The sequence below is a fragment of the Xenopus tropicalis genome, chromosome 10 (genome assembly GCF_000004195.4).
Source record: "Xenopus tropicalis strain Nigerian chromosome 10, UCB_Xtro_10.0, whole genome shotgun sequence".
Lineage (NCBI taxonomy): Eukaryota > Metazoa > Chordata > Amphibia > Anura > Pipidae > Xenopus > Xenopus tropicalis.
The window spans coordinates 9,605,871-9,628,281 of NC_030686.2; the positions used below are offsets into that span (position 1 = coordinate 9,605,871).

Consider the following 22,411-nt stretch of genomic DNA (forward strand, 5'->3'; position numbering starts at 1 on the left):
TCCCATAAGGCTCAATGGCACTCTGCAGCTCCAACCCGGCCCAAGGAAAGTCTCCCATAGGGCTCAATGGCACTCTGCAGCTCCAACCCGGCCCAAGGAAAGTCTCCCATAGGGCTCAATGGCACTCTGCAGCTCCAACCCGGCCCAAGGAAAGTCTCCCATAGGGCTCAATGGCACTCTGCAGCTCCAACCCGGCCCAAGGAAAGTCTCCCATAGGGCTCAATGCCACTCTGCAGCTCCAACCCGGCCCAAGGAAAGTCTCCCATAGGGCTCAATGGCACTCTGCAGCTCCAACCCGGCCCAAGGAAAGTCTCCCATAGGGCTCAATGGCACTCTGCAGCTCCAACCCGGCCCAAGGAAAGTCTCCCATAGGGCTCAATGGCACTCTGCAGCTCCAACCTGGCCCAAGGAAAGTCTCCCATAGGACTCAATGGCACTCTGCAGCTCCAACCCGGCCCAAGGAAAGTCTCCCATAGGGCTCAATGGCACTCTGCAGCTCCAACCTGGCCCAAGGAAAGTCTCCCATAGGGCTCAATGGCACCCTGCAGCTCCAACCCGGCCCAAGGAAAGTCTCCCATAGGGCTCAATGGCACTCTGCAGCTCCAACACGATTTTGTCACACAAATTTGGTCGCAAAGGACGAAAAAGTTGTGCAAAATATGAAAAAGTTACCGAAAATACGCTCGGAGCGTTCGAATGAATGTAAAATCTGCCCCTTAGTCTGTCATTTGGTCCGAGCCAGACAAACACGGGGTCTATTAACTCTTCATTAGCAGTTTCTAAGTCTGTACACGCAAGGAATGGGCTATTTTTGAATAGTTCCACCTACGACTTATTGTACAGCGGAATATGTTGACGCTTTATAAATAAATGTTAATAATAATAATAATAATAATACACCATCATTGTGATACAAAATGAGAAGAATTAACTCTGATAATATAGAATACATATAAACAGTAAAGTACAACCGAACTGAAACAGTGTCATCCGATACATTGGCTGATTATGTTCTATTATTATCTATTATTATAGTTATTATTATCTATTGTATGAGTGCATCAGGCTGCGTGCCATTCCCTGCCCATGTAGCGGCTACGTGAAGTGTAAGTCGTGTGTTTCTGATACCGGTAACGTTGGTGCCGTATCCCTGTCGGTAAAGGCTCCGTGTGTAACCTCAGTCTCTTTCCTGATGCAGTTTTTCCGCGCTAGGCGTTCGCTCTGTTTCCTCTGACATTTCATTATTTTGCCTTTCTGTGGCTGGCACACCTGCACTTTGGGCTCCAGATATTCGCCCCTTTTTCCAGAATTGTTGGTGGTTTCACGTTGCTCTAGAAACTTACGTTGAATTGCTGAACTGAGATATATTTAGAAGTAGCGCTGTATTAGCATTTACTTACATATATCTCTTTGTAAGAGACCAGCTTTGTTAGGATCCCCACAGCAGGGGCCAAGCTGACCGGGCACCCTAGGCAACCCACCGGCTACCTTGCCCCTGCGTCCCTCCTCCCCCACGTCCCTCCTCCCCCACATCTCTCCTCCCCCACGTCTCTCCTCCCCCACATCTCTCCTCCCCTACATCTCTCCTCCCCCACGTCCCTCCTCCCCCACATCTCTCCTCCCCCACGTCTCTCCTCCCCCACATCTCTCCTCCCCTACATCTCTCCTCCCCCACGTCTCTCCTCCCCCACATCTCTCCTCCCCCACGTCTCTCCTCCCCCACGTCCCTCCTCCCCCACATCTCTCCTCCCCCACGTCTCTCCTCCCCCACATCCCTCCTCCCCCACGTCTCTCCTCCCCCACATGCCTCCTCCCCCACATCCCTCCTCCCCCACGTCTCTCCTCCCCCACGTCCCTCCTCCCCCACATCCCTCCTCCCCCACATCCCTCCTCCCCACATGCCTCCTCCCCCACTTCCCTCCTCCCCCATGTTCCTCCTCCCCCACGTCCCTCCTCCCCATGTTCCTCCTCCCCCATGTCCCTCCTCCCCCACGTCCCTCCTCCCCCATGTTCCTCCTCCCCCACATGCCTCCTCCCCCACGTCCCTCCTCCCCCATGTCCCTCCTCCCCCACATGCCTCCTCCCCATGTCCCTCCTCCCCCACGTCCCTCCTCCCCCTCATCCCTCCTCCCCCATGTCCCTCCTCCCCCACATGCCTCCTCTCCCATGTCCCTCCTCCCCCACATGCCTCCTCCCCCACGTCCCTCCTCCCCCACGTCCCTCCTCCCCCACATCACGTCACTCCCCAGTATGCCGCCCCACTGCAACCAGGGTCGGACTGGGCCGCCAGGACACCGGGAAAAATCCCGGTGGGCCCCAGCGGCCCATTCCAACCTTTGCCGGCACTCCCCCTACTGACTGTTCCTCCCTGACGCGTTCAATTTATACACGCTCGGGAAGGATGTCAGGCGGGGGCCCTGCGGGGGGGTTAGGGGGGCCCCTGGGGAGGGTTAGGGGACGTGGCTGGGGCACCTGCAGGGACCCTGGGGCGGGAGCCCCGGTGGGCCCTGCACCCCCCAGTCCGACCCTGGCTGCAACTAAATTTTGTTGCCGCCATATGGAACAATGGGGACCTAAATGCGATCAAATGCGATCAAGGGGGGCAGCCTCGGGGCGCCCAGAATGCAAATCCGGCGCTGGTCACTCCTCCCACACATCCCTCCTCACCGCACTCCCTAGCCCCAATGGAATGACAAGCGTCGGGGCAAGGGAGTGTGGACCAGGGGTAGGTGGGAGAGGTAACTGTCACCCCTCCCCAGCATTGCACCCTAGACAGGCGCCTCTTCTGCCTACCCCTAGTTCCGGCCCTGCCCCACAGTCCCTAACAGCACGTAGTATATGTGTGTTTAAAAGCTGCCTTTGGGTAATTATCTGCTTGTGTATGGAGTCCCCCGACAGGCCTCCCTAAATAGGCTTGCCACTCGCCTGGTTTTGACCCAGACAGTCCTGTTTTTGGTCTGATGTGGTGATTGGCCAGAGAGCTGCTGAAACTCCAGACTGGAGAGTTGCTGGACAAAAATTGAAATCATTAAAAAACTACAAGTAATAAAAATGAAGACCAATGGCAAACTGTTTTAGAATATCACTCTCTACAGTGTTGGGGAGCAACACAAGCATGAAAAAGGTTCCTGGGGTGCAAATAAGAGCTGTGATTGGCTACTAAATAGCCCCGATGTTGACTGGCAGCCTATAGAAGGCTCTGTTTGGCTTTACTCTGGGTTTTTGGAACCAAAACTTGCCCCCAAGTCAGGAATTCAAAAATAACTCCCTGGTTTGGGGCCACTGGGAGCAACATCCAAGGGGTTGGGGAGCAACATGTTACCCCTGAGCCACTGGTTGGGGATCCCTGTACATTAACATTAATTAATTTACTCCCTTCCGACCACTTATTTGAGTAATATAATACAGGGATGATCCTAACCTTGGGTTTACCAGTAGGTATTGTTGGTGATCAGTGGGCATCAAAGCATTGAGAGTGCTATTCTGGGACAATTTGCAGTTGGTCTTCATTTTTTATTATATATGGTTTTTGAGTAGGGATGAGCAAATCTGTCCCGTTTCACCATAAAATTCGCTAAACAGCAAGAAAATTCGTGATTGGGCAGAAAATTTTTTGTTGCCCACACTTTTTGACGCGATCGCGCCCTTTTTTTGACGCGAATGTGCACGAATTTTCACAGAAGTTTTGCGAAACAGTTTGCCAATGGTTGAAAAAATTTGCTCATCACTATTTTTGAGTTATTTAGCAGCTTTGCAATTGTAGCAATCTGGTTGCCAGGGCCCAAGTTACCCAAGCAACCAGGTTTTATGTGCAACAATTTGAAAAATTAGAGGTTTTGATGCAAAAATTGGAAAAAAAACTGTAGTTTTGTGACTTTTTTCAGTGCTGACTGTTTTTCACTTCAGCTCTTTTAGTAAATGTAAGACATTTATGGAGACAAGTTTATTTGAATTTTAAAATAAAATCTGCCCCTAAGATGGTTATGTAATAAAAGGCACTAAGGTTGTCCAGGAGCAGTAACCCATAGTAACCAATCAGCAGGTAGAATTTAATGGTCACCTGTTTAAAAGCGAACATTGTATTGGTTGCCATGGGTTACTGCTTCTAGGCAAACGCAGTGCCTTTTATTACATATGGGGGTAATTACATTATGTTCTGTCGCTAGTAATGAGCGAATTTTTTCGCCAGGCATGGATTTGAAGCGAATTTACTGATTTCGCCATTGGCGAATTGTTTTGCGAAACTTTGACAAAAATTAGTCGCGCGTCAAAAAAGGTTGCGGACGCGTCAAATTGTGCGCACGTCAAAATGGGCGTGTCAGGAAAAGACGCGGGCGATTAAAAAAAAGTGGCGCGACAAACACGTTTTGCAGAATCGGGACAGATTCGCTCATCACTGTCACCGAAGAGATATAGGGCCTGATTCACTAAAGGGCGATAAAAATTATCGCACGCTTTTTTGCGTTAAAAAACGCAAAATAATTTGCGCGCGATTCACCATAGTATTATCTCGTGCGAAAAATCGCCAAAATTAAGACGCGGTAAAAATTTTAGCGCACAATAAAAATAGCGCACGTTTTATCGCCCAGTGATTTCAAATGTTTATTTTTTAAAAAGGTCCAATTATCTATGTTGGATTTGCCTCAGCCAAACTCTCCCGTATTCATGTTCTTCTTGTTCAATGTTTTACATTCCTCTCTGGCCTGCAGTGCTGTAATTCTACATCAGCCTTTCCTAGAAGGTATAATCGACCTTGCCATGAAGCTTGAAGGTCTAACGCTCTTCTTCTGGCTCATATAGAATGCTATGAATAAAACATGGCGGGCCTGACAGGGAGTGGGACAAGGACGCCAGGGAATATAACCTTCCATACAGGCATAAAATGGGAATATATATTGTATATATTGTAAAGTCATTCAGACTCTGTATACTGCAGGCATACTGTCCTTTTAAGATTTAATGGGGTTATGTAGTTGCTATGGGTTACCTTTCCTAGGGAAACTTAGGGGCCCCTTTACTTGCCGGCGGATTTTTTTTTTTTTTGAGATTTACTGTCAAAATGGCTAAAAATCCGTATCTGACAATTCGCCAGGTTACACTTGCCGAGTTCATGTAGAAGTCAATAGCAGAGGTTCCTTTCCTTGAAGATCCTTCTTTTGTCACAAAACTTGGATTTTTGACGCTGGTTTTTGTGGGAAAATTCGACAGATTCAAGTTTTCGGGGCGAGAATTCGAAAAAGTTTTGGTTTCTGAGACTTTTTCCCACGCAAACTTTTTCATTTTGGATTTTTTTTTTCAGTTAGGGGCCCATTAACTAAGGTTTCCTGAGGAAAGTTCGACTTTTTTACGTATGTGTTTTTTGGCAGTACAGGTATGGGACCTGTTACCCAGAAGGCTCGGGACCTGGTGTTTTCCAGATATGGGGCCTTTCCGTAGTTTGGATGTCCATAATGTAAGTCTGCTAAAAATCATTTAACCATGAAATAAACCCAATAGGGCTGTTCTGCCCCCAATAAGGGGTAATTATATCTTAGTTGGGATCAAGTACAGGTACTGTTTTATTATTACAGAGAAAAGGGAATAATTTAACCATTAAATAAACCCAATAGGGCTGTTCTGCCCCAATAAGGGGTAATTATATCTTAGTTGGGATCAAGTACAGCTACTGTTTTATTATTACAGAGAAAAGGGAATCATTTAACCATGAAATAAACCCAATAGGGCTGTTCTGCCCCCAATAAGGGGTAATTATATCTTAGTTGGGATCAAGTACAGGTACTGTTTTATTATTACAGAGAAAAGGGAATCATTTAACCATGAAATAAACCCAATAGGGCTGTTCTGCCCCCAATAAGGGGTAATTATATCTTAGTTGGGATCAAGTACAGGTACTGTTTTATTATTACAGAGAAAAGGGAATCATTTAACCATGAAATAAACCCAATAGGGCTGTTCTGCCCCCAATAAGGGGTAATTATATCTTAGTTATATCTGTATGTTATTGGTTTTTTTTTCTTCTCAATTCAAGATAATTCTTGGATGTGGCCCCATCAGAAGACGTTTCTGCCCAGGGTGACCAAGTTATGCCGCTGCTATTAATCATCAATGACTCTGCAACTTTTCATTCTCTTTATGACTAAACAACATACAAATTACCTTTGCGGTTAAATCTGCCATAAACAATATGTTCTGCACCCAGTAGAGTTGTATCCTCCTTGGTGGTTTTAACCTGAATTGGAAAGAAGCAAAAAAAACAACAAAACCAATGAGCCATCATGATGCAGAGACTCGCTGTCAGTGTCAGGAACTGATTGACGTGTTTCCCTACGAGGCACAGGGAGCAGTCACGTTATGAAAGGAACTTAGTCACATTTTAGCTACATACATACATGTAAACAACAGGGTGATTATCAAAATGTCTATTTATTTTCTGCATAAAATTCCAGTGTAAAAAGAAGCTGCCATGTGTATTTTGTAAAGGAGACATATAGGATAACTAAAGATCCCTCCAGTTTTATAGGCAATAATCAGTAATATATGGTGCTGGTTTCACTTTGGACCAAAAATTAATATTATCTTTAAAAAAGCTCCCTATATAGATCCTCCATGGCCCTCGGGAGTGTTTCAAATGGGCGTATCCTAATGGTCCCAGCCAGAAGCACAGTAGAAGGGGAAGAGCCAATCACAGCCCTGCAATCACACAAGCAAAGACAGGCTTCAGTTCCCTATCAGGTCAGTCCAGGGTCCGACTGGGCAAACCCGTCCCTTGTCAGTGCTCCCTCTGCCTGACCATTACTCCCCTGACCCATTAAATTTACGCACGCTCAGGGGAGGACATCGGGTGGGGGACCCTGCGGGGGGGGGGTAGGGGGGCCCCAGCAGGGGTGGGGTTAGGGGAGGCAGCCGGCGGGGGCACCTGCAGGGCCCCTGGGGCAGGAGCCCCGGCGGGCCCTGCACCCCAGTCCGACCCTGGGTCAGTTTAGCTGCTGATTGGTTCCTATCCTGCACAGCCTGGGAAAGGAAGCAGCAGGAAGTGCAACAGATGGGCGGGACTAGAAGGGTTTTTGCAGAAATTTTTTATAAATCATCCTGAAACACTACTTTTTTGAGAACTTTTCCCTCTATATTAAGAGAAGGACAATGCCCTGAGATATTCTTGTTTTCCACACAATATGTATCCTGTAACGCCGGAATTTACTCGGCACCTATATGGGTTACACCATACATATAATGGCACAAAATAACAGCATTTAATATAGAAATCAGGTGGCAAGAAAGAAAATACACAACTCAGGTGTGGGCTTCCACAGTTAGTCAAGTATATATAGGATATACGTACAGGTATGGGATTCGTTATCTGGAAACCTGTTATCCTGAAAGCTCTAAAGTGCAAGAAGACCAAGTACATGATTTTTTAGTAGACTGATACAAATTACGGAAAGACCCCCTTATCTGGAAAACCCCAGGTTTAAAGCAATTTGGACAACAGGTCCCATACCTGTACTTTAAGTTAAAGACCATGTAAACCTTATGGGGCAGTTTACTTACTGTTAGAATTTATAAACAAGAACCATTTAGTCATAAGCTCATAACCTTTATCGGCTGTTCAAACCCCAAGACAAATCTTTTTGGTGAGTACTAATTATTTACTAGATGTTAAAAAGCAAATTAACTGCCTGCTTCTGCCTGGAACTCCGAGGTGACTTCTAATAGCCTACTATTCTATGGAAGGGGTTATAAGTTGCTATAAGTAAGTTACATAGCAACATCCCAATTATATACAATGATATAACTAAACTCTGTTTATGAGGATGAACCTTTCAGCTTATTCATGGCTGTTTTGTAGCCTTGTGTCTTTACATACAGATGCAGCCTAGTTCCTTTCCAATGTTGTTGCGTTATGTCTCTCTAGCGGTCCTCAAACTACGGCCCACGGGCCGGATCCGGCCCCCCAGGTGAATTTACCTGGCCCCCTGCTGCGTCCTCACCCCTGGCAGCGGAGAGAGAGGACTCAGCGGGGAGCGGGACGGGGGAGCTGAGAGGGAGGACAGACAACAGACTGGGGGGAACTGGAACAGGTGGATAGACAGACAATCGGAGCACTGGAGACAGGAGGATGGACGGACGATCAGAGCGCTGGAGACGGGAGGCCGGACAGATAATCGGAGCGCTGGAGACAGGAGGATGGACGGACGATCGGAGCGCTGGGGACAAGAGGGGGGGATGCGACCAGTTTGGGCCACAGTTTGATGATGAGGGGGGGGAGGGGGGTTGCGGGGAATGCGACCAGTTTGGGCCACAGAGTTTGCCAACGGGGGGGGGGGTATGTGGTGATGGCAGTCCGGCTCCCCAACAGTCTGAGGGGCCCTTGATACGGCCCCTTGGTTCAGAAGTTTGAGGACCCCTGCTCTAACTGGTTGTCAAGGAGGGAAAAAAAAATACCAGAATTTGCCACCAGGTGGTGCATGGTCATTGGTGTTTTCCATTGTGTTTTGCTGACACATCTTTGCACTCTAGCACCATCTAGAGGCAGGACCTAACACCCAAAAAATGGTGTCTGGACATGGCAAGACAACATGTTAAAAGCTGGCTGCATCTGTATGTAGTCAGTCTACTACTTGGTGACCATTGTCCTTATATGTTACAAAACAGGGTATTTCTTTCCCTATAGGGTTGGACTGGTCCAGGTGGTCCATGTCACTGGCAAACAAGCCAGACACCTAAATACACTTTCCTTTCCCTTGCAAAAATAAAATTAAACATAGCGTTGTGTTCCACTCTGCATTCATGGGAGGTGTAGTGTGGGTGGATTTTGATTGGGTGGCGGCTTGCGTATCTTCTGACACTGTATACAAATATAAGAAGTAGTGATGAGCGAATCTGTCCCGTTTCGCTTTGCGGGAAAATTTGCGAATCTTTCAAAAGATTTGCGAAATGGCAAAAATGTGCATCAAAAAAAATTGTCGCCTGCGACTATTCTTTTGTTGTCCGTGGCTATTCTTTTGTTGCCCATGGCTATTCTTTTGTCGCCCGCGGCTATTATTTTGTCGTCTGCGGATATTCTTTTGTCGCCCGTGGATATTCTTTTGTCGCCCGTGGATATTCTTTTGTCGCCCGTGGATATTCTTTTGTTGCCCGAGGATATTCTTTTGTTGCGCGGCTATACTTTTGTTGTCCACGGCTATTCTTTTGTCGTCCATGGCTATTCTTTTGTCTTTCGCGGCTATTCTTTTGTCGTCCACGGCTATTCTTTTGTCTTCCGCGGCTATTCTTTTGTCGTCCGCGGCTATTCTTTTGTCGTCCGCGGCTATTCTTTTGACCCTCCGTGACTATTCTTTTTCGACACGCAATTATTCTTTTGATGCGGGTGACAATTTTTGGACGCATGGCGAATTTTTCCACGGCAAATTTTCCAATGGCGAAATGCGGAAATTTGCCGCGAATCCATGCCTGGCGAAACATTTCGCCCATCACTAATAAGAAGTGCTTGGTTATCGAGACAAGAATAAAAACAGTACAAGGACAAAGGACAAATGCTAAACTAATCTATTGGACAAAACATCTTGGACCTGATTCACTTTGATCTTTTAATGTCTTCTTCAAGTTATAATAAACAGCCAATCAGATAATCGTGTTATCTGCCCCTGTGATAAATTGTTGCAATTAAAACTTACATTTGCTATACACACCTAGTACATGACCAATGTGAGCCCAATGAATAGAACCTGTGTAGCCTAGAGCCCTTGGCTAATGATGAGCACAAACCTGCCTTGGAAGCCTCAACGTGTCACTGTTATTACGACTGTATCATTGCCCTTGTTCAGTTTCACAAGCCTGTACCCAAACATGTACATCTTACAAAATCTCTATGTTTTTGAAGGCATATTCTAAGCAACAGTGTCGAGACATGAGGAATACCATGGATAGAAAGGAAAACAAACAAATGCATCCTTGACCTAATTAAGTCTGACCGTCTACTTGAGGCACAAATGGCCAAAGTGCAGAAGACCCAATTCACTACAAAAGACAATTGTGCTTGAAAAAGATGAAGGGCAGAGATGAAGGGGACAACCAGCAACAAGATGGATGGATTTAATCCCAACAATCATGAACATCCCTTTGAGGAACCTCAGGATCCAGAGAGAAGACAAGATATTATAGAGAAACATTATCCATACGGTTGCCAGGAGTCCAAACACTGAACTGATGGTACTTTGGGGTCCCCACTAGTGATGAGCGAATCTGTCCCGTCTCGCTTCGCAGAAAATTTTGCAAATCTTTCAAATGATTCACGAAACGGCAAAAAATTTGCAAACGGCGAAAATGTTGTGCGTTAAAAAAAAATGTCGCCCGCGGCTATTCTTTTGTCGCACGCTGGTATTCTTTTGTCACCCGCAGCTATTCTTTTGTCACCCGCAGCTATTCTTTTGTCACCCGCAGCTATTCTTTTGTCGCCCGCTGCTATTTTTTAGTCGCCCGTGGTTATTCTTTTGTCGCCCGCTGCTATTCTTTAGTCGCCCGGCTATTCTTTTGTTGCCCGCAGCTATTCTTTAGTCGCCCGTGGTTATTCTTTTGTCGCCCGCTGCTATTTTTTAGTCGCCCCGTGGTTATTCTTTTGTCGCCTGCTGCTATTCTTTAGTCGCCCGGCTATTCTTTTGTTGCCCGCAGCTATTCTTTAGTCGCCCGTGGTTATTCTTTTGTCGCCCGCTGCTATTTTTTAGTCGCCCGTGGTTATTCTTTTGTCGCCTGCTGCTATTCTTTAGTCGCCCGGCTATTCTTTTGTTGCCCGCGGCTATTCTTTTGTCGCCCACGGCTATTCTTTTGTTGAGTGACTTTTGTCACCCGCGACAATTTTGGACGCACAGCGAATTTTTCCGTGGCAAATTTTTTCATCCATTTCGCGAAACAATCCGCCAATCATGGAAATTTGCTGTGAATCTGTGCCTGATGAAACATTTCGCCCATCACTTGTCCCCACTCCAAAACACATCATGAAAGAAAATATAATTCTTAGCAACTTTCCAATTTTCAACTTTCCAAAATTCAATTTTTTCAATGGTTTCGAAGTTACAGTATCTGTAATTGCTATTGCAGCTCTCCTCAAGGCCTTTTTATCATCTGGCTTCCCCCTACATTGTTGCAGGAGTCAGGAGTACAGAGAATGGCACACTAAGGATTTTCATGGCCCTCAGTTGGCACAGAGCTTTTCGTATGGCACGTATCTTTTATAGTCTAGCACGTATCTTTTAGTCTAGCACATGGACTCACTGTCTATAGCTGGCCATACATGGGCAGATCCGCTCGCTTAACGATGTCGCCAAGCGAGCGGATCTTCACCCGATATCCCCACCTACAGGTGGGCGATATCGGAGAGGCATATAGGTGAATTTGATCATTTGGCCCTGGGGCCAAACAATCGAATTCTACACACAGCAATGGGGCAGTCAGTTTTGGGACCGCATCAACGAGCTGATGTGGTCCCCGATCCGACTGGATATTCTAACCTGCCTGATCGATATCTGGCCAGGGTGTGCTGGTGGGTTTTTCTTTAGCAACATGTTGCTCCCCAACCCCTTGGATGTTGCTCTCAGTGCCCCCAAACCAGGGAGTTATTTTTGAATTCCTGACTTGGGGGCAAGTTTTGGTTGAATAAAAACAAGATTTCCTACCAAATAAAGCCCCCTGTAAGCTGATAGGGTGCATAGAGGCTGCCTAATAGCCAATCACAGCCCTTATTTGGCTCCGCCATGAACTTTTATGGTGCTTGTGTTGCTCCCCAAGTCTTTTTATATTTGACTGTGGCTCACGAGTAAGAAAGGTTGGGGACCCCTGCCCTAGAAGATAAAAATGTAAGACCGTGGAAAGATAATAAGGAGATTCTCTATTCTAACATCCTCCAAAGAGTGAAGAAACCCTCTGGTATCTGTGAATACAACATGTCCCATCTTGATGTTTTAGGTTGAAGACACACGGAGCTACTTAGTAGCAGCTACTTTTTCACAGCTACTAAACGCCAAAAAATCCCCTGCCATAGACAATAGTGAGAATTGCCTCTGCTAAAACACACATAGAGACAATTATCAGTAAATGATCAGCATTGTCTGTTTTAGTAGGCGTGACAAGTAGTTGCTACTAGTAGCTCTGTGTGTCTTCACCCTTAAGGGGAAGACCCTGAGCAACTGATGTGTTTGTTGATTTCCCTAAAGATAATACGCTGGAACTACAAATGATTGAAAGTGGATATTATTGGTATAAATAATGTGTTACATCCATCATTTCATTATCTAATGATAATGGGGATTTAAAGCCTGAGTCCAGCCTTGGGTGATGTTGCAGCTGGAGAGTTGACATGTTTTATGACAACAGGGTCAGACTGGGGGGTGCAGGGCCCACTGGTCCCCAACCACCCCCACAGGGTCCCCCACCCGACATTCTGAGCGAACGTAAATTGAACACATCAGGGAAGGAGCAGTCGGGCAGGGGGAGCACCACCAAGGGTCGGGTCTGTGCCGCCGGGGCCCACTAGGGCCGTGGCCCACCACGACTTTTCCCGGTGTCAATATATGAATGTTATTGCCTATCAGACTGTTTATTAAAACTCTTATTTTTCATTCGTCTACATTATTAATACAAAGTTGCCCCAGAAAGTACAGTAAAACAAAAGTCCCAGAATCTGCAATAAACTCCTCCCACTTCAATTGCCCCTTACATGCTAGTGAATGCGGTGCAAGGTGTGAATGTGTCTGTGCTTCCCACAAGTCATAGAAAGGGAAATAAAATTCCCCGAAACCTCATTTAAACACCACAATAACTTATTGTGCCACCACCAAGAGAATTAATCTGGGTTTGGACACCTAAGGATGTCCTTTGGTTTACCACAAGACTATTTAAAGGAAAAACGTCGCTTTGAAAGCTTAGCGTAAACACGGGAAACAAGTCTGTCACAAAATGGTTATTTACGGGTTTTTTCCTGCTGTTACAAGGATTCACTGAACTGGATTATTGCACAAATTTTTCTTTCCTTATCCGGAAACCCATTATCCACAAAGCTCCGAATTACGGAAAGCCTGTCTGCCATAGACTCCATTTTAATCAAATAATTCAGAATTTTAAAACTGATTTCCTTTTTCTCTGTAATAATAAAACAGTACCTGTACTTGATCCCAACTAAGATATAATTACCCCTTATTGGGGGCAGAACAGCCCTATTGGGTTTATTTCATGGTTAAATGATTCCCTTTTCTCTGTAATAATAAAACAGTACCTGTACTTGATCCCAACTAAGATATAATTACCCCTTATTGGGGGCAGAACAGTCCTATTGGGTTTATTTCATGTTTAAATGATTCCCCTTTCTCTGTAATAATAAAACAGTACCTGTACTTGATCCCAACTAAGATATAATTAGTTAATTACCCCTTATTGGGGGCAGAACAGCCCTATTGGGTTTATTTCATGTTTAAATGATTCCCCTTTCTCTGTAATAATAAAACAGTACCTGTACTTGATCCCAACTAAGATATAATTACCCCTTATTGGGGGCAGAACGGCCCTATTGGGTTTATTTAATGGTTAAATGATTCCCTTTTCTCTGTAATAATAAAACAGTACCTGTACTTGATCCCAACTAAGATATAATTACCCCATATTGGGGGCAGAACGGCCCTATTGGGCTTATTTCATGGTTAAATGATTCCCTTTTCTCTGTAATAATAAAACAGTACCTGTACTTGATCCCAACTAAGATATAATTAGTTAATTACCCCTTATTGGGGGCAGAACAGCCCTATTGGGTTTATTTCATGTTTAAATGATTCCCCTTTCTCTGTAATAATAAAACAGTACCTGTACTTGATCCCAACTAAGATATAATTACCCCTTATTGGGGGCAGAACGGCCCTATTGGGTTTATTTAATGGTTAAATGATTCCCTTTTCTCTGTAATAATAAAACAGTACCTGTACTTGATCCCAACTAAGATATAATTACCCCATATTGGGGGCAGAACGGCCCTATTGGGTTTATTTAATGGTTAAATGATTCCCTTTTCTCTGTAATAATAAAACAGTACCTGTACTTGATCCCAACTAAGATATAATTACCCCTTATTGGGGGCAGAACAGCCCTATTGGGTTTATTTCATGGTTAAATGATTCCCTTTTCTCTGTAATAATAAAACAGTACCTGTACTTGATCCCAACTAAGATATAATTACCCCTTATTGGGGCAGAACAGCCCTATTGGGTTTATTTAATGGTTAAATGATTCCCTTTTCTCTGTAATAATAAAACAGTACCTGTACTTGATCCCAACTAAGATATAATTACCCCTTATTGGGGCAGAACAGCCCTATTGGGTTTATTTCATGGTTAAATGATTCCCTTTTTTTAAAAAAATTATTTGCTTATAATGGAGTCTTTGGGAGATGGCCTTTCCATAATTTGGAACATTCTGGATAATGGGTTTCCAGATAAGGGACCCCATACCTGTACTACATACTGTATATATATATGTATATGCTGAGGTACCCAAACAGTACCTTTCAGCATAGGGGGCCTGTATATCAAAACAGCTTGACAGTCTTCAGTTTGAGCTATTGCCGCCTGACTTTTCAACAAACCAGAAAATAAACCATAACACCCTAATAAAAGGGATATTTTCACAAATATTTATTTAGGTCGGACTCTCAGGAGACCTTTCTCAAGACATTGGCATTGTCCAGCGCCCTTTCACTTGTGACGCCATATTGTATAGTTGGTAATATTATCCCATATAAATAAAGTGCCAGGGATATATAGTATATAGATGATGATTATTAACATGTACCACACAAGTGGTGTAAAAATAATGCACTGGGCCCCCCCCCCAAAAAAAAACTTTGGAGGTGTCCGATGCTCAACTACCTGGTCCTTCCCCTAAACCCCTCCCCCAGTGTATGTCCCCGCCCATGCCAGGTAGGTAAGATAGTCGCTGGGGAGCAGCGTATCACTGTGCAATAAATGGGTTTATATATTTCCATACAACAGATAAATATATTGATTAATACAGGGAGTACAGTGGGACCTACTCATAGAGATTTAAAAGGAGAGAAAACACAAGGTGGCAGTGACATATAATGTTCTGTATTTGCCATATAGGCACCTGAGGGCCATGCCTAGGGCTGAAGCTTTGGGGGGAGGCCAGGTACCTATATGATAAAATAAGATTTGCTGTGGGGGGGGGGAACCCTCCTCTTCTGCCCCTGGATACTTACTGATTAAAGGTGGCCATACACAGGCCGATAGTAGCTGCCGATATGGGTCCCTTAGACCAGCGGTTCTCAACCTGTGGGTCGGGACCCCTTTGGGGGTCGAACGACCCTTTCACAGGGGTCACCTAAGACCATCGGAAAACACATATTTCCAATGGTCTTAGGAACCAAGATACCACCTCTCTATGGTTGGGGGTCACCACAACATGAGGAACTGTATTAAAGGGTCGCGGCATTAGGAAGGTTGAGAACCACTGCCTTAGACAGATTCGGCAGCTTATCGGCCCGTGTATGGGCACTACCGACGGGCCTGCCCGACCGATATCTGGCCTGAAATTGGGCAGATATCGATCGGGCAGGTTAAAACATTTAGTCGGATTGGGGACCGCATCGGTTCGTTGATGTGGTCCCTGAACTGATTGCGCCTATTACCGGTGTTCTAAGCCCCAGGACCAAACGAATGAATTAGCCTGAATTCACCTGATATTGCCCACCCGTAGGTGAGGATATCGGGAGAAGATCTGCTCTCTTGGCGACCTCGCTAGGCGAGCAGATCTCAATGTGTATGGGGACCTTAACTCCAGCAGCAGGGGCAGTGATAGGGTGGGGGGTAGGGTACCGGAAACACCTTAGGGCAGCACCAGTCCAAAATCCAGCATACAGTGCATACTGAAGGAACGGTTGCCTGGAAAATGGGGTTGTATCTATGCCGGGGTCTTTAAATGCTCTATACCCCACTCTGGTGATTCCCTATGCCATCAGATGCATTGCTGGTGGGTTTCTTCCTGTATGAATTTCCGATTCAAATAACAAAACAGAACACAGAATACCAGACTGTTTTCTCACTGCCCCATGGCTAGGATAGCCTCCTTATCTGGAAAAAAGATCCCAGCCTTCCTCTATATGTCGTCTTATTATTAACATTGGGGGGGGGGTGGGTGTGAGCGTGTGGGGGTGACAAGGTGGGGGCAGGGGATTCAAGTGGCCAATGGGCGCCCCAGATCTAAATCTAACCCTTACATTTATCCACCATTCAAAGGCAGAGGTATCAGGAGAAAGTGACCGCTTTATGGTTATGGAGTGGAAGGAAGGGAGGCTGATTAAGTGGAAGGAAGGGAGGCTGATTAAGTGGAAGGAAGGGAGGCTGGTTCATATGGGTGCCACCTTCGATGGGCTATAAACCCAGACAGAGAGTCGTGCACAAGGACATTGGCGCAGTGCATTGCCGACACCATAGTTGCCATCTGGCCAGTATTTTATAGGACTGAGCCGTAAAAATCATGCTGGATTACATTGTTATTTTTTGGAAATAAAGGTAAATATATAGGAAGGTATTCCAATACTTTTTTCCACAAAAGGTGGCAACCTTATGACATCATTGTCCATGTGATGTCACAGGGTGGGGTTATTGCATCCGCCACATGCAATTCACATGCCTCCCGACCCGCCTGCTTTCAGCGGGACAGCCCCGATTTTGAAAGCACTGCCCGCTGTCCCAGATTCATTGTTAGATGTCCCGCTCAGCATTGCCATTTAATTGCTGTGCCTGCTCTGCTCCGGGGAATAAAGCCCCGCCCCCTTTCTGTTGAATCTCCCCTGCTACCCCAAGCTCACAGCCTTATCTTGATGTTTAATTGTGACAGGCACTGGTCAACTATTGGCATTGGCGCCAGGGTCGGACTGGGCCGCTGGGACACCGGGAAAAATCCCGGTGGGCCCTGGCCCTAGTGGGCCCGGTGGCCCAGACCCTTGCGGCGCTCCCCCTGCCCGACCGTTCCTCCCCTGATGCGTTAAATTTACGTGTGCTCCGGGAAGGACATTGTGTGGGGGGCCCTGCAGGGGGTTAGGGGGGCTCCTGTGGTGGTGGGGGGATAGGGGATGTGGCCCTAACATATATCTCTCTCTCCTGGGAATCTCTGACAGAGCACAGTATGCAGGAGATTAGAAGACAGAGGTATTGCTGATCCACAGCAGAAATTTAAAAAGGGGCCCTTATAAGTTTGGGAACCTTAGGCTGGCCATGTTAATATGGCTAGAAATTCTAGTGCTACATTAATATTGCGTTGCTATCAAATGATTAAGAATAGAAGGAAATAACATAGATTTATGTACCGCTGGAATTGGCCCTGTTTATAACTATGGCAAATGCACAGAACTGTTGGCATGTCTGAAGTTAATATGCCCTTTATCAGTTTCATTTAGTAATTTTACTGGCATGTCTGGGGTTAATATGCCCTTTATCAATTTAATGTAGTCATACTGGCACCTTTGAGGTTAATATGTCCTTTATTCTTTTTATTTAGTGATTATACTGGCACATCTGGGGCATGTAAAGTGGGTGTGGCATGTGGGGGCGTGGTCGCAAAGCAGGCGTGGCCCAAATATTGGCCGTGCTACCCGGGCTTTATTCCTTACAGCCGGACATTCAAATATTTATAAACACACCCTTTATTGCACTTATATTAAATACATTAACATTCCGTGAGACCCTCACAGCCTCTGCTGATAGATAAGTACAGCTGGTACTACACGGATTAAAGGAGACATTTTATATAAAGTTCATATTCAGTTCTAATATTCATCCTCCCTCAGAATGTGCAATGAAGCAGAAAGATGTTTTGAAAGCATTTTACCTCTCATTATATGGGAGAGGCACAGACAACCTCTCAAGCCTGAAGCCAGAGCCAAATGAAAGATGGGAGTGTCCCACAGGAAGTGGTCACAGCACTGACTGACAGGCTTTAAGATGCCCATACACGCCAAGCGAGCGGATCTTCTCCCGATATCCCCACGTACGGGTAGGGCCAAACGATCGAATAATAGGCGCAGTTGGTTTGGGGGCCACATCAACGAGCCAATGCGGTCCCCGATCTGACTAAATTTTTTAACCTGCCCGATCGATATCTGCCCGATTTCAGGCCACATGTCGGTCGTTAGTGTCCCAACACGGGCCGATAAGCTTCCAAAAAAGGTGGCCCTTAGTCCATGTAGGGGCACTACCGACGGGCCTGCCCGACCGATATCTGGCCTGAAATCGGGCAGATATCGATTGGGCAGGTTAAGAAATTTAGTCGGAACGGGGACCGCATCAGCTCATTGATGTGGCCCCTGAACCGACTGCGCCTATTCCAGCCTTCTAATTCGATCCTTTGGCCCCAGGGCCAAATGGCTAAATTAGACTAAATTCACCGGTAGGTGGGGATATCGGGAGAAGATCACAGCGTGCATGGCCACCTTTAGGGACCAATATCGCCAGCTAGAATTGGCCCATGTATGGCCACCTTTAGGGACAATATCGGCAGCTAGAATCGGTCCGTGTATGGCCACCTTTAGGGACCAATATCGGCAGCTAGAATTGGCCCGTGTATGGCCACCTTTAGGGACAATATCGGCAGCTGGAATCGGCCCCTGTATGGCCACCTTTAGGGACCAATATCGGCAGCTAGAATTGGCCCGTGTATGGCCACCTTTAGGGACCAATATCGGCAGCTAGAATTGGCCCGTGTATGGCCACCTTTAGGGACAATATCGGCAGCTGGAATCGGCCCCTGTATGGCCACCTTTAGGGACCAATATCGGCAGCTAGAATCGGCCCGTGTATGGCCACCTTTAGGGACCAATATCGGCAGCTAGAATCGGCCCGTGTATGGCCACCTTTAGGGACCAATATCGGCAGCTAGAATCGGCCCGTGTATGGCCACCTTTAGGGACCAATATCGGCAGCTAGAATCGGCCCGTGTATGGCCACCTTTAGGGACCAATATCGGCAGCTAGAATCGGCCCGTGTATGGCCACCTTTAGGGACCAATATCGGCAGCTGGAATCGGCCCGTGTATGGCCACCTTTAGGGACCAATATCGGCAGCTAGAATTGGCCAGCGTATGGCCACCTTTAGGGACAATATCGGCAGCTGGAATCAGCCCGTGTATGGCCACCTTTAGGGACAATATCGGCAGCTGGAATCGGCCCGTGTATGGCCACCTTTAGGGACAATATTGGCAGCTGGAATTGGCCCGTGTATGGCCACCTTTAGGGACAATATCGGCAGCTGAAATCGGCCCGTGTATGGCCACCTTTAGGGACCAATATCGGCAGCTAGAATTGGCCCGTGTATGGCCACCTTTAGGGAACAATATCGGCAGCTAGAATTGGCCCGTGTATGGCCACCTTTAGACTGATTCGGCAGCTAGAATTGGCCCGTGTATGGCCACCTTTAGACTGATTCGGCAGCTAGAATTGGCCCGTGTATGGCCACCTTTAGACTGATTCGGCAGCTAGAATTGGCCCGTGTATGGCCACCTTTAGACTGATTCGGCAGCTAGAATTGGCCCGTGTATGGCCACCTTTAGACTGATTCTGCAGCTAGAATTGGCCCGTGTATGGCCACCTTTAGACTGATTCTGCAGCTAGAATTGGCCCGTGTATGGCCACCTTTAGGGACCAATATTGGCAGCTAGAATTGGCCCATGTATGGCCACCTTTAGACTGATTCGGCAGCTAATCGGCCCATGTAGGGGCACTAATGACGAGCCTGCCCAACCGATATCTGGCCTGAAATCGGGCAAATATCGATCAGGCAGGTTAAAAAAACCTTTACTCAACAGTAGCAGGGAAAAACCTCTCAGTTTCCTCCCTCTGTGTCTCTCTGCTTGTGCTGCTGCCAGAGGGGGGGGGGAGGAACAGACAGCGACATTGCAGCAAAGCCCCACCCACCCCATGCATATTCACTGCACTTTAAGTAGCCGCGGCTCTGTTACTGAAGTCTCTCAGCGGGTTCCGTCACATGACGCCTCATCCCTCCGGAAGGCGAGGCTGCTCGCTAGGAATCTCCCGCCTGGCTGCTACTTGGAGACTGCGCGGCAGCAGGAGAAACACGTGGGGCAGAGCGCGGCGGAGGGATCTTTGGAAAGAGCGGCACCATGGCAGGTGAGAGGGAGAGGGATGGGAAGGGAGGGGCACAGCTGGAGTTCAACGCGTTTTTCCAAATGAAATCCATCCGCCGTGTCTTAGTTGAGGTTCAAACTTTATAGCTGATGTTTTCAAATTACTCTGAAAACTGAATGAACAAGTCGGTAATTCTCATAGTACAGGTATGGGACCTGTTATCCAGAATGCTCAGGACCTGGGGTTTTCCGGATAAGGGATCTTTCCGTAATTTGGATCTCCATAACTTAAGTCTGCTAAAAATAATTCAAATATTAAATAAACCCAATAGGGCTGTTCTGCCCCCAATAAGGGGTAATTATATCTTAGTTGGGATCAAGTACAGGTACTGTTTTATTATTACAGAGAAAAAGGAATCATTTAACCATGAAATAAACCCAATAGGGCTGTTCTGCCCCAATAAGGGGTAATTATATCTTAGTTGGGATCAAGTACAGGTACTGTTTTATTATTACAGAGAAAAGGGAATCATTTAACCATGAAATAAACCCAATAGGGCTGTTCTGCCCCCAATAAGGGGTAATTATATCTTAGTTGGGATCAAGTACAGGTACTGTTTTATTATTACAGAGAAAAGGGAATCATTTAACCATGAAATAAACCCAATAGGGCTGTTCTGCCCCAATAAGGGGTAATTATATCTTAGTTGGGATCAAGTACAGGTACTGTTTTATTATTACAGAGAAAAGGGAATCATTTAACCATGAAATAAACCCAATAGGGCTGTTCTGCCCCAATAAGGGGTAATTATATCTTAGTTGGGATCAAGTACAGGTACTGTTTTATTATTACAGAGAAAAGGGAATCATTTAACCAATAAATAAACCCAATAGGGCTGTTCTGCCCCCAATAAGGGGTAGTTATATCTTAGTTGGGATCAAGTACAGGTACTGTTTTATTATTACAGAGAAAAGGGAATCATTTAACCATTAAATAAACCCAATAGAATTGTTCTGCCCCCAATAAGGGGTAATTATATCTTAGTTGGGATCAAGTACAGGTACTGTTTTATTATTACAGAGAAAAGGGAAATATTTTTTTAAAATAGAGTCTATGGGAGAGACCTGATACCTAATGGGTCCCATACCTGTAAAAGAAAATCCAGACTCCATAGGAGTATCCTTGTTTTACTCACAATACACCACCAACTTCTGTTTGTGCTAATTGGTTGGTATTATATGTACCTGAAACTCATATTTATTTAGTTCATATAATAATATTTTGTACTCAAATAGTGGAATCTAGGATTCAGTAATGTCCAATCAGCAATTGCTGGCTAAACTATAAGACACTAAAACATCCAACCCTGCAAACCTTAAGGACAATAAGAGTGACCCCTCTAATCTTCCTTAGGATTTCTTGCCCCCTGGAGGTGCAAGTAGAAGAGATCTAAGAAATATTTCTAAAATGTTGTTTAGGGACAGGTCATAACTTTATAAACAGCAGCCCCAGTGGCTGGGTAGGTGGGCAGATGTACAGAGGTCACATAAGGGCTCCTGACTAATGCTCTGTATGCATCCAGCCATTTTATTTCCTATGCTTAATAGCAAAATGGTTTGAACGTATATTGGTATTGTTATAAATAACAAATGTTCTACTATGCCTCTATTATATATACAGTAAGTACGGTATATTTTATCCAAATGCTGGGGACCTAAAGCTTTTTTAGGCTGCTAAAGAAACTATAGAATCCCTTTGTCACCAACATGGATTTAAGCTGGCTTAGTAGCCACCAAGAAAAGCAGTTTTATTGTAGAGAAGTAGAAAAATACAAATTATTAGGACTGGAAAATGGCATTCCTGTACCTCCGAGCTATCCGAGTTATGGCTTCCCTAATCCCATACTTGCATTGAACCAAAGGAAATATTCTAGTTTGATACTTCATTGTTTGTGTCTCTCTAACTTTCTCAGGCCACAGAATTGCCAAATATGAAACAATCTTTTATACAGAAGTGAGAGTTGATAGCGCCGAGGTTTATTAAAATCTAATTTCTAGATAATAAAATAATAGAACAGTATAACCAGGGGTGAGTGGGTACCCAGTTATTAATATCATTTACAGTCAAATTCATTGTAGGCAAGGAAATACCAATTTATTAATGATTATTTATGTTTATATCTGACTATATCAATGGGGATTTTCTATCTACTGTCTATCTACTATCTATCTATCTATCTATCTATCTATCTATCTATCTATCCTATCCATCTCTCTC

General features: G+C 45.6%; 1 protein-coding gene across 1 annotated transcript in view; it reads right to left on the reverse strand.

Moving 5' to 3' along the window:
• The window catches only part of zpbp2 (zona pellucida binding protein 2), a 58,471-nt gene that overhangs the window by 27,415 nt on the left and 8,645 nt on the right, over positions 1 to 22,411 (reverse strand). Inside the window, 2 exon segments of the mRNA XM_031894599.1 lie at positions 714 to 825; positions 6,146 to 6,229. Coding sequence (XP_031750459.1) covers positions 714 to 825; positions 6,146 to 6,229 — 196 coding nt within the window.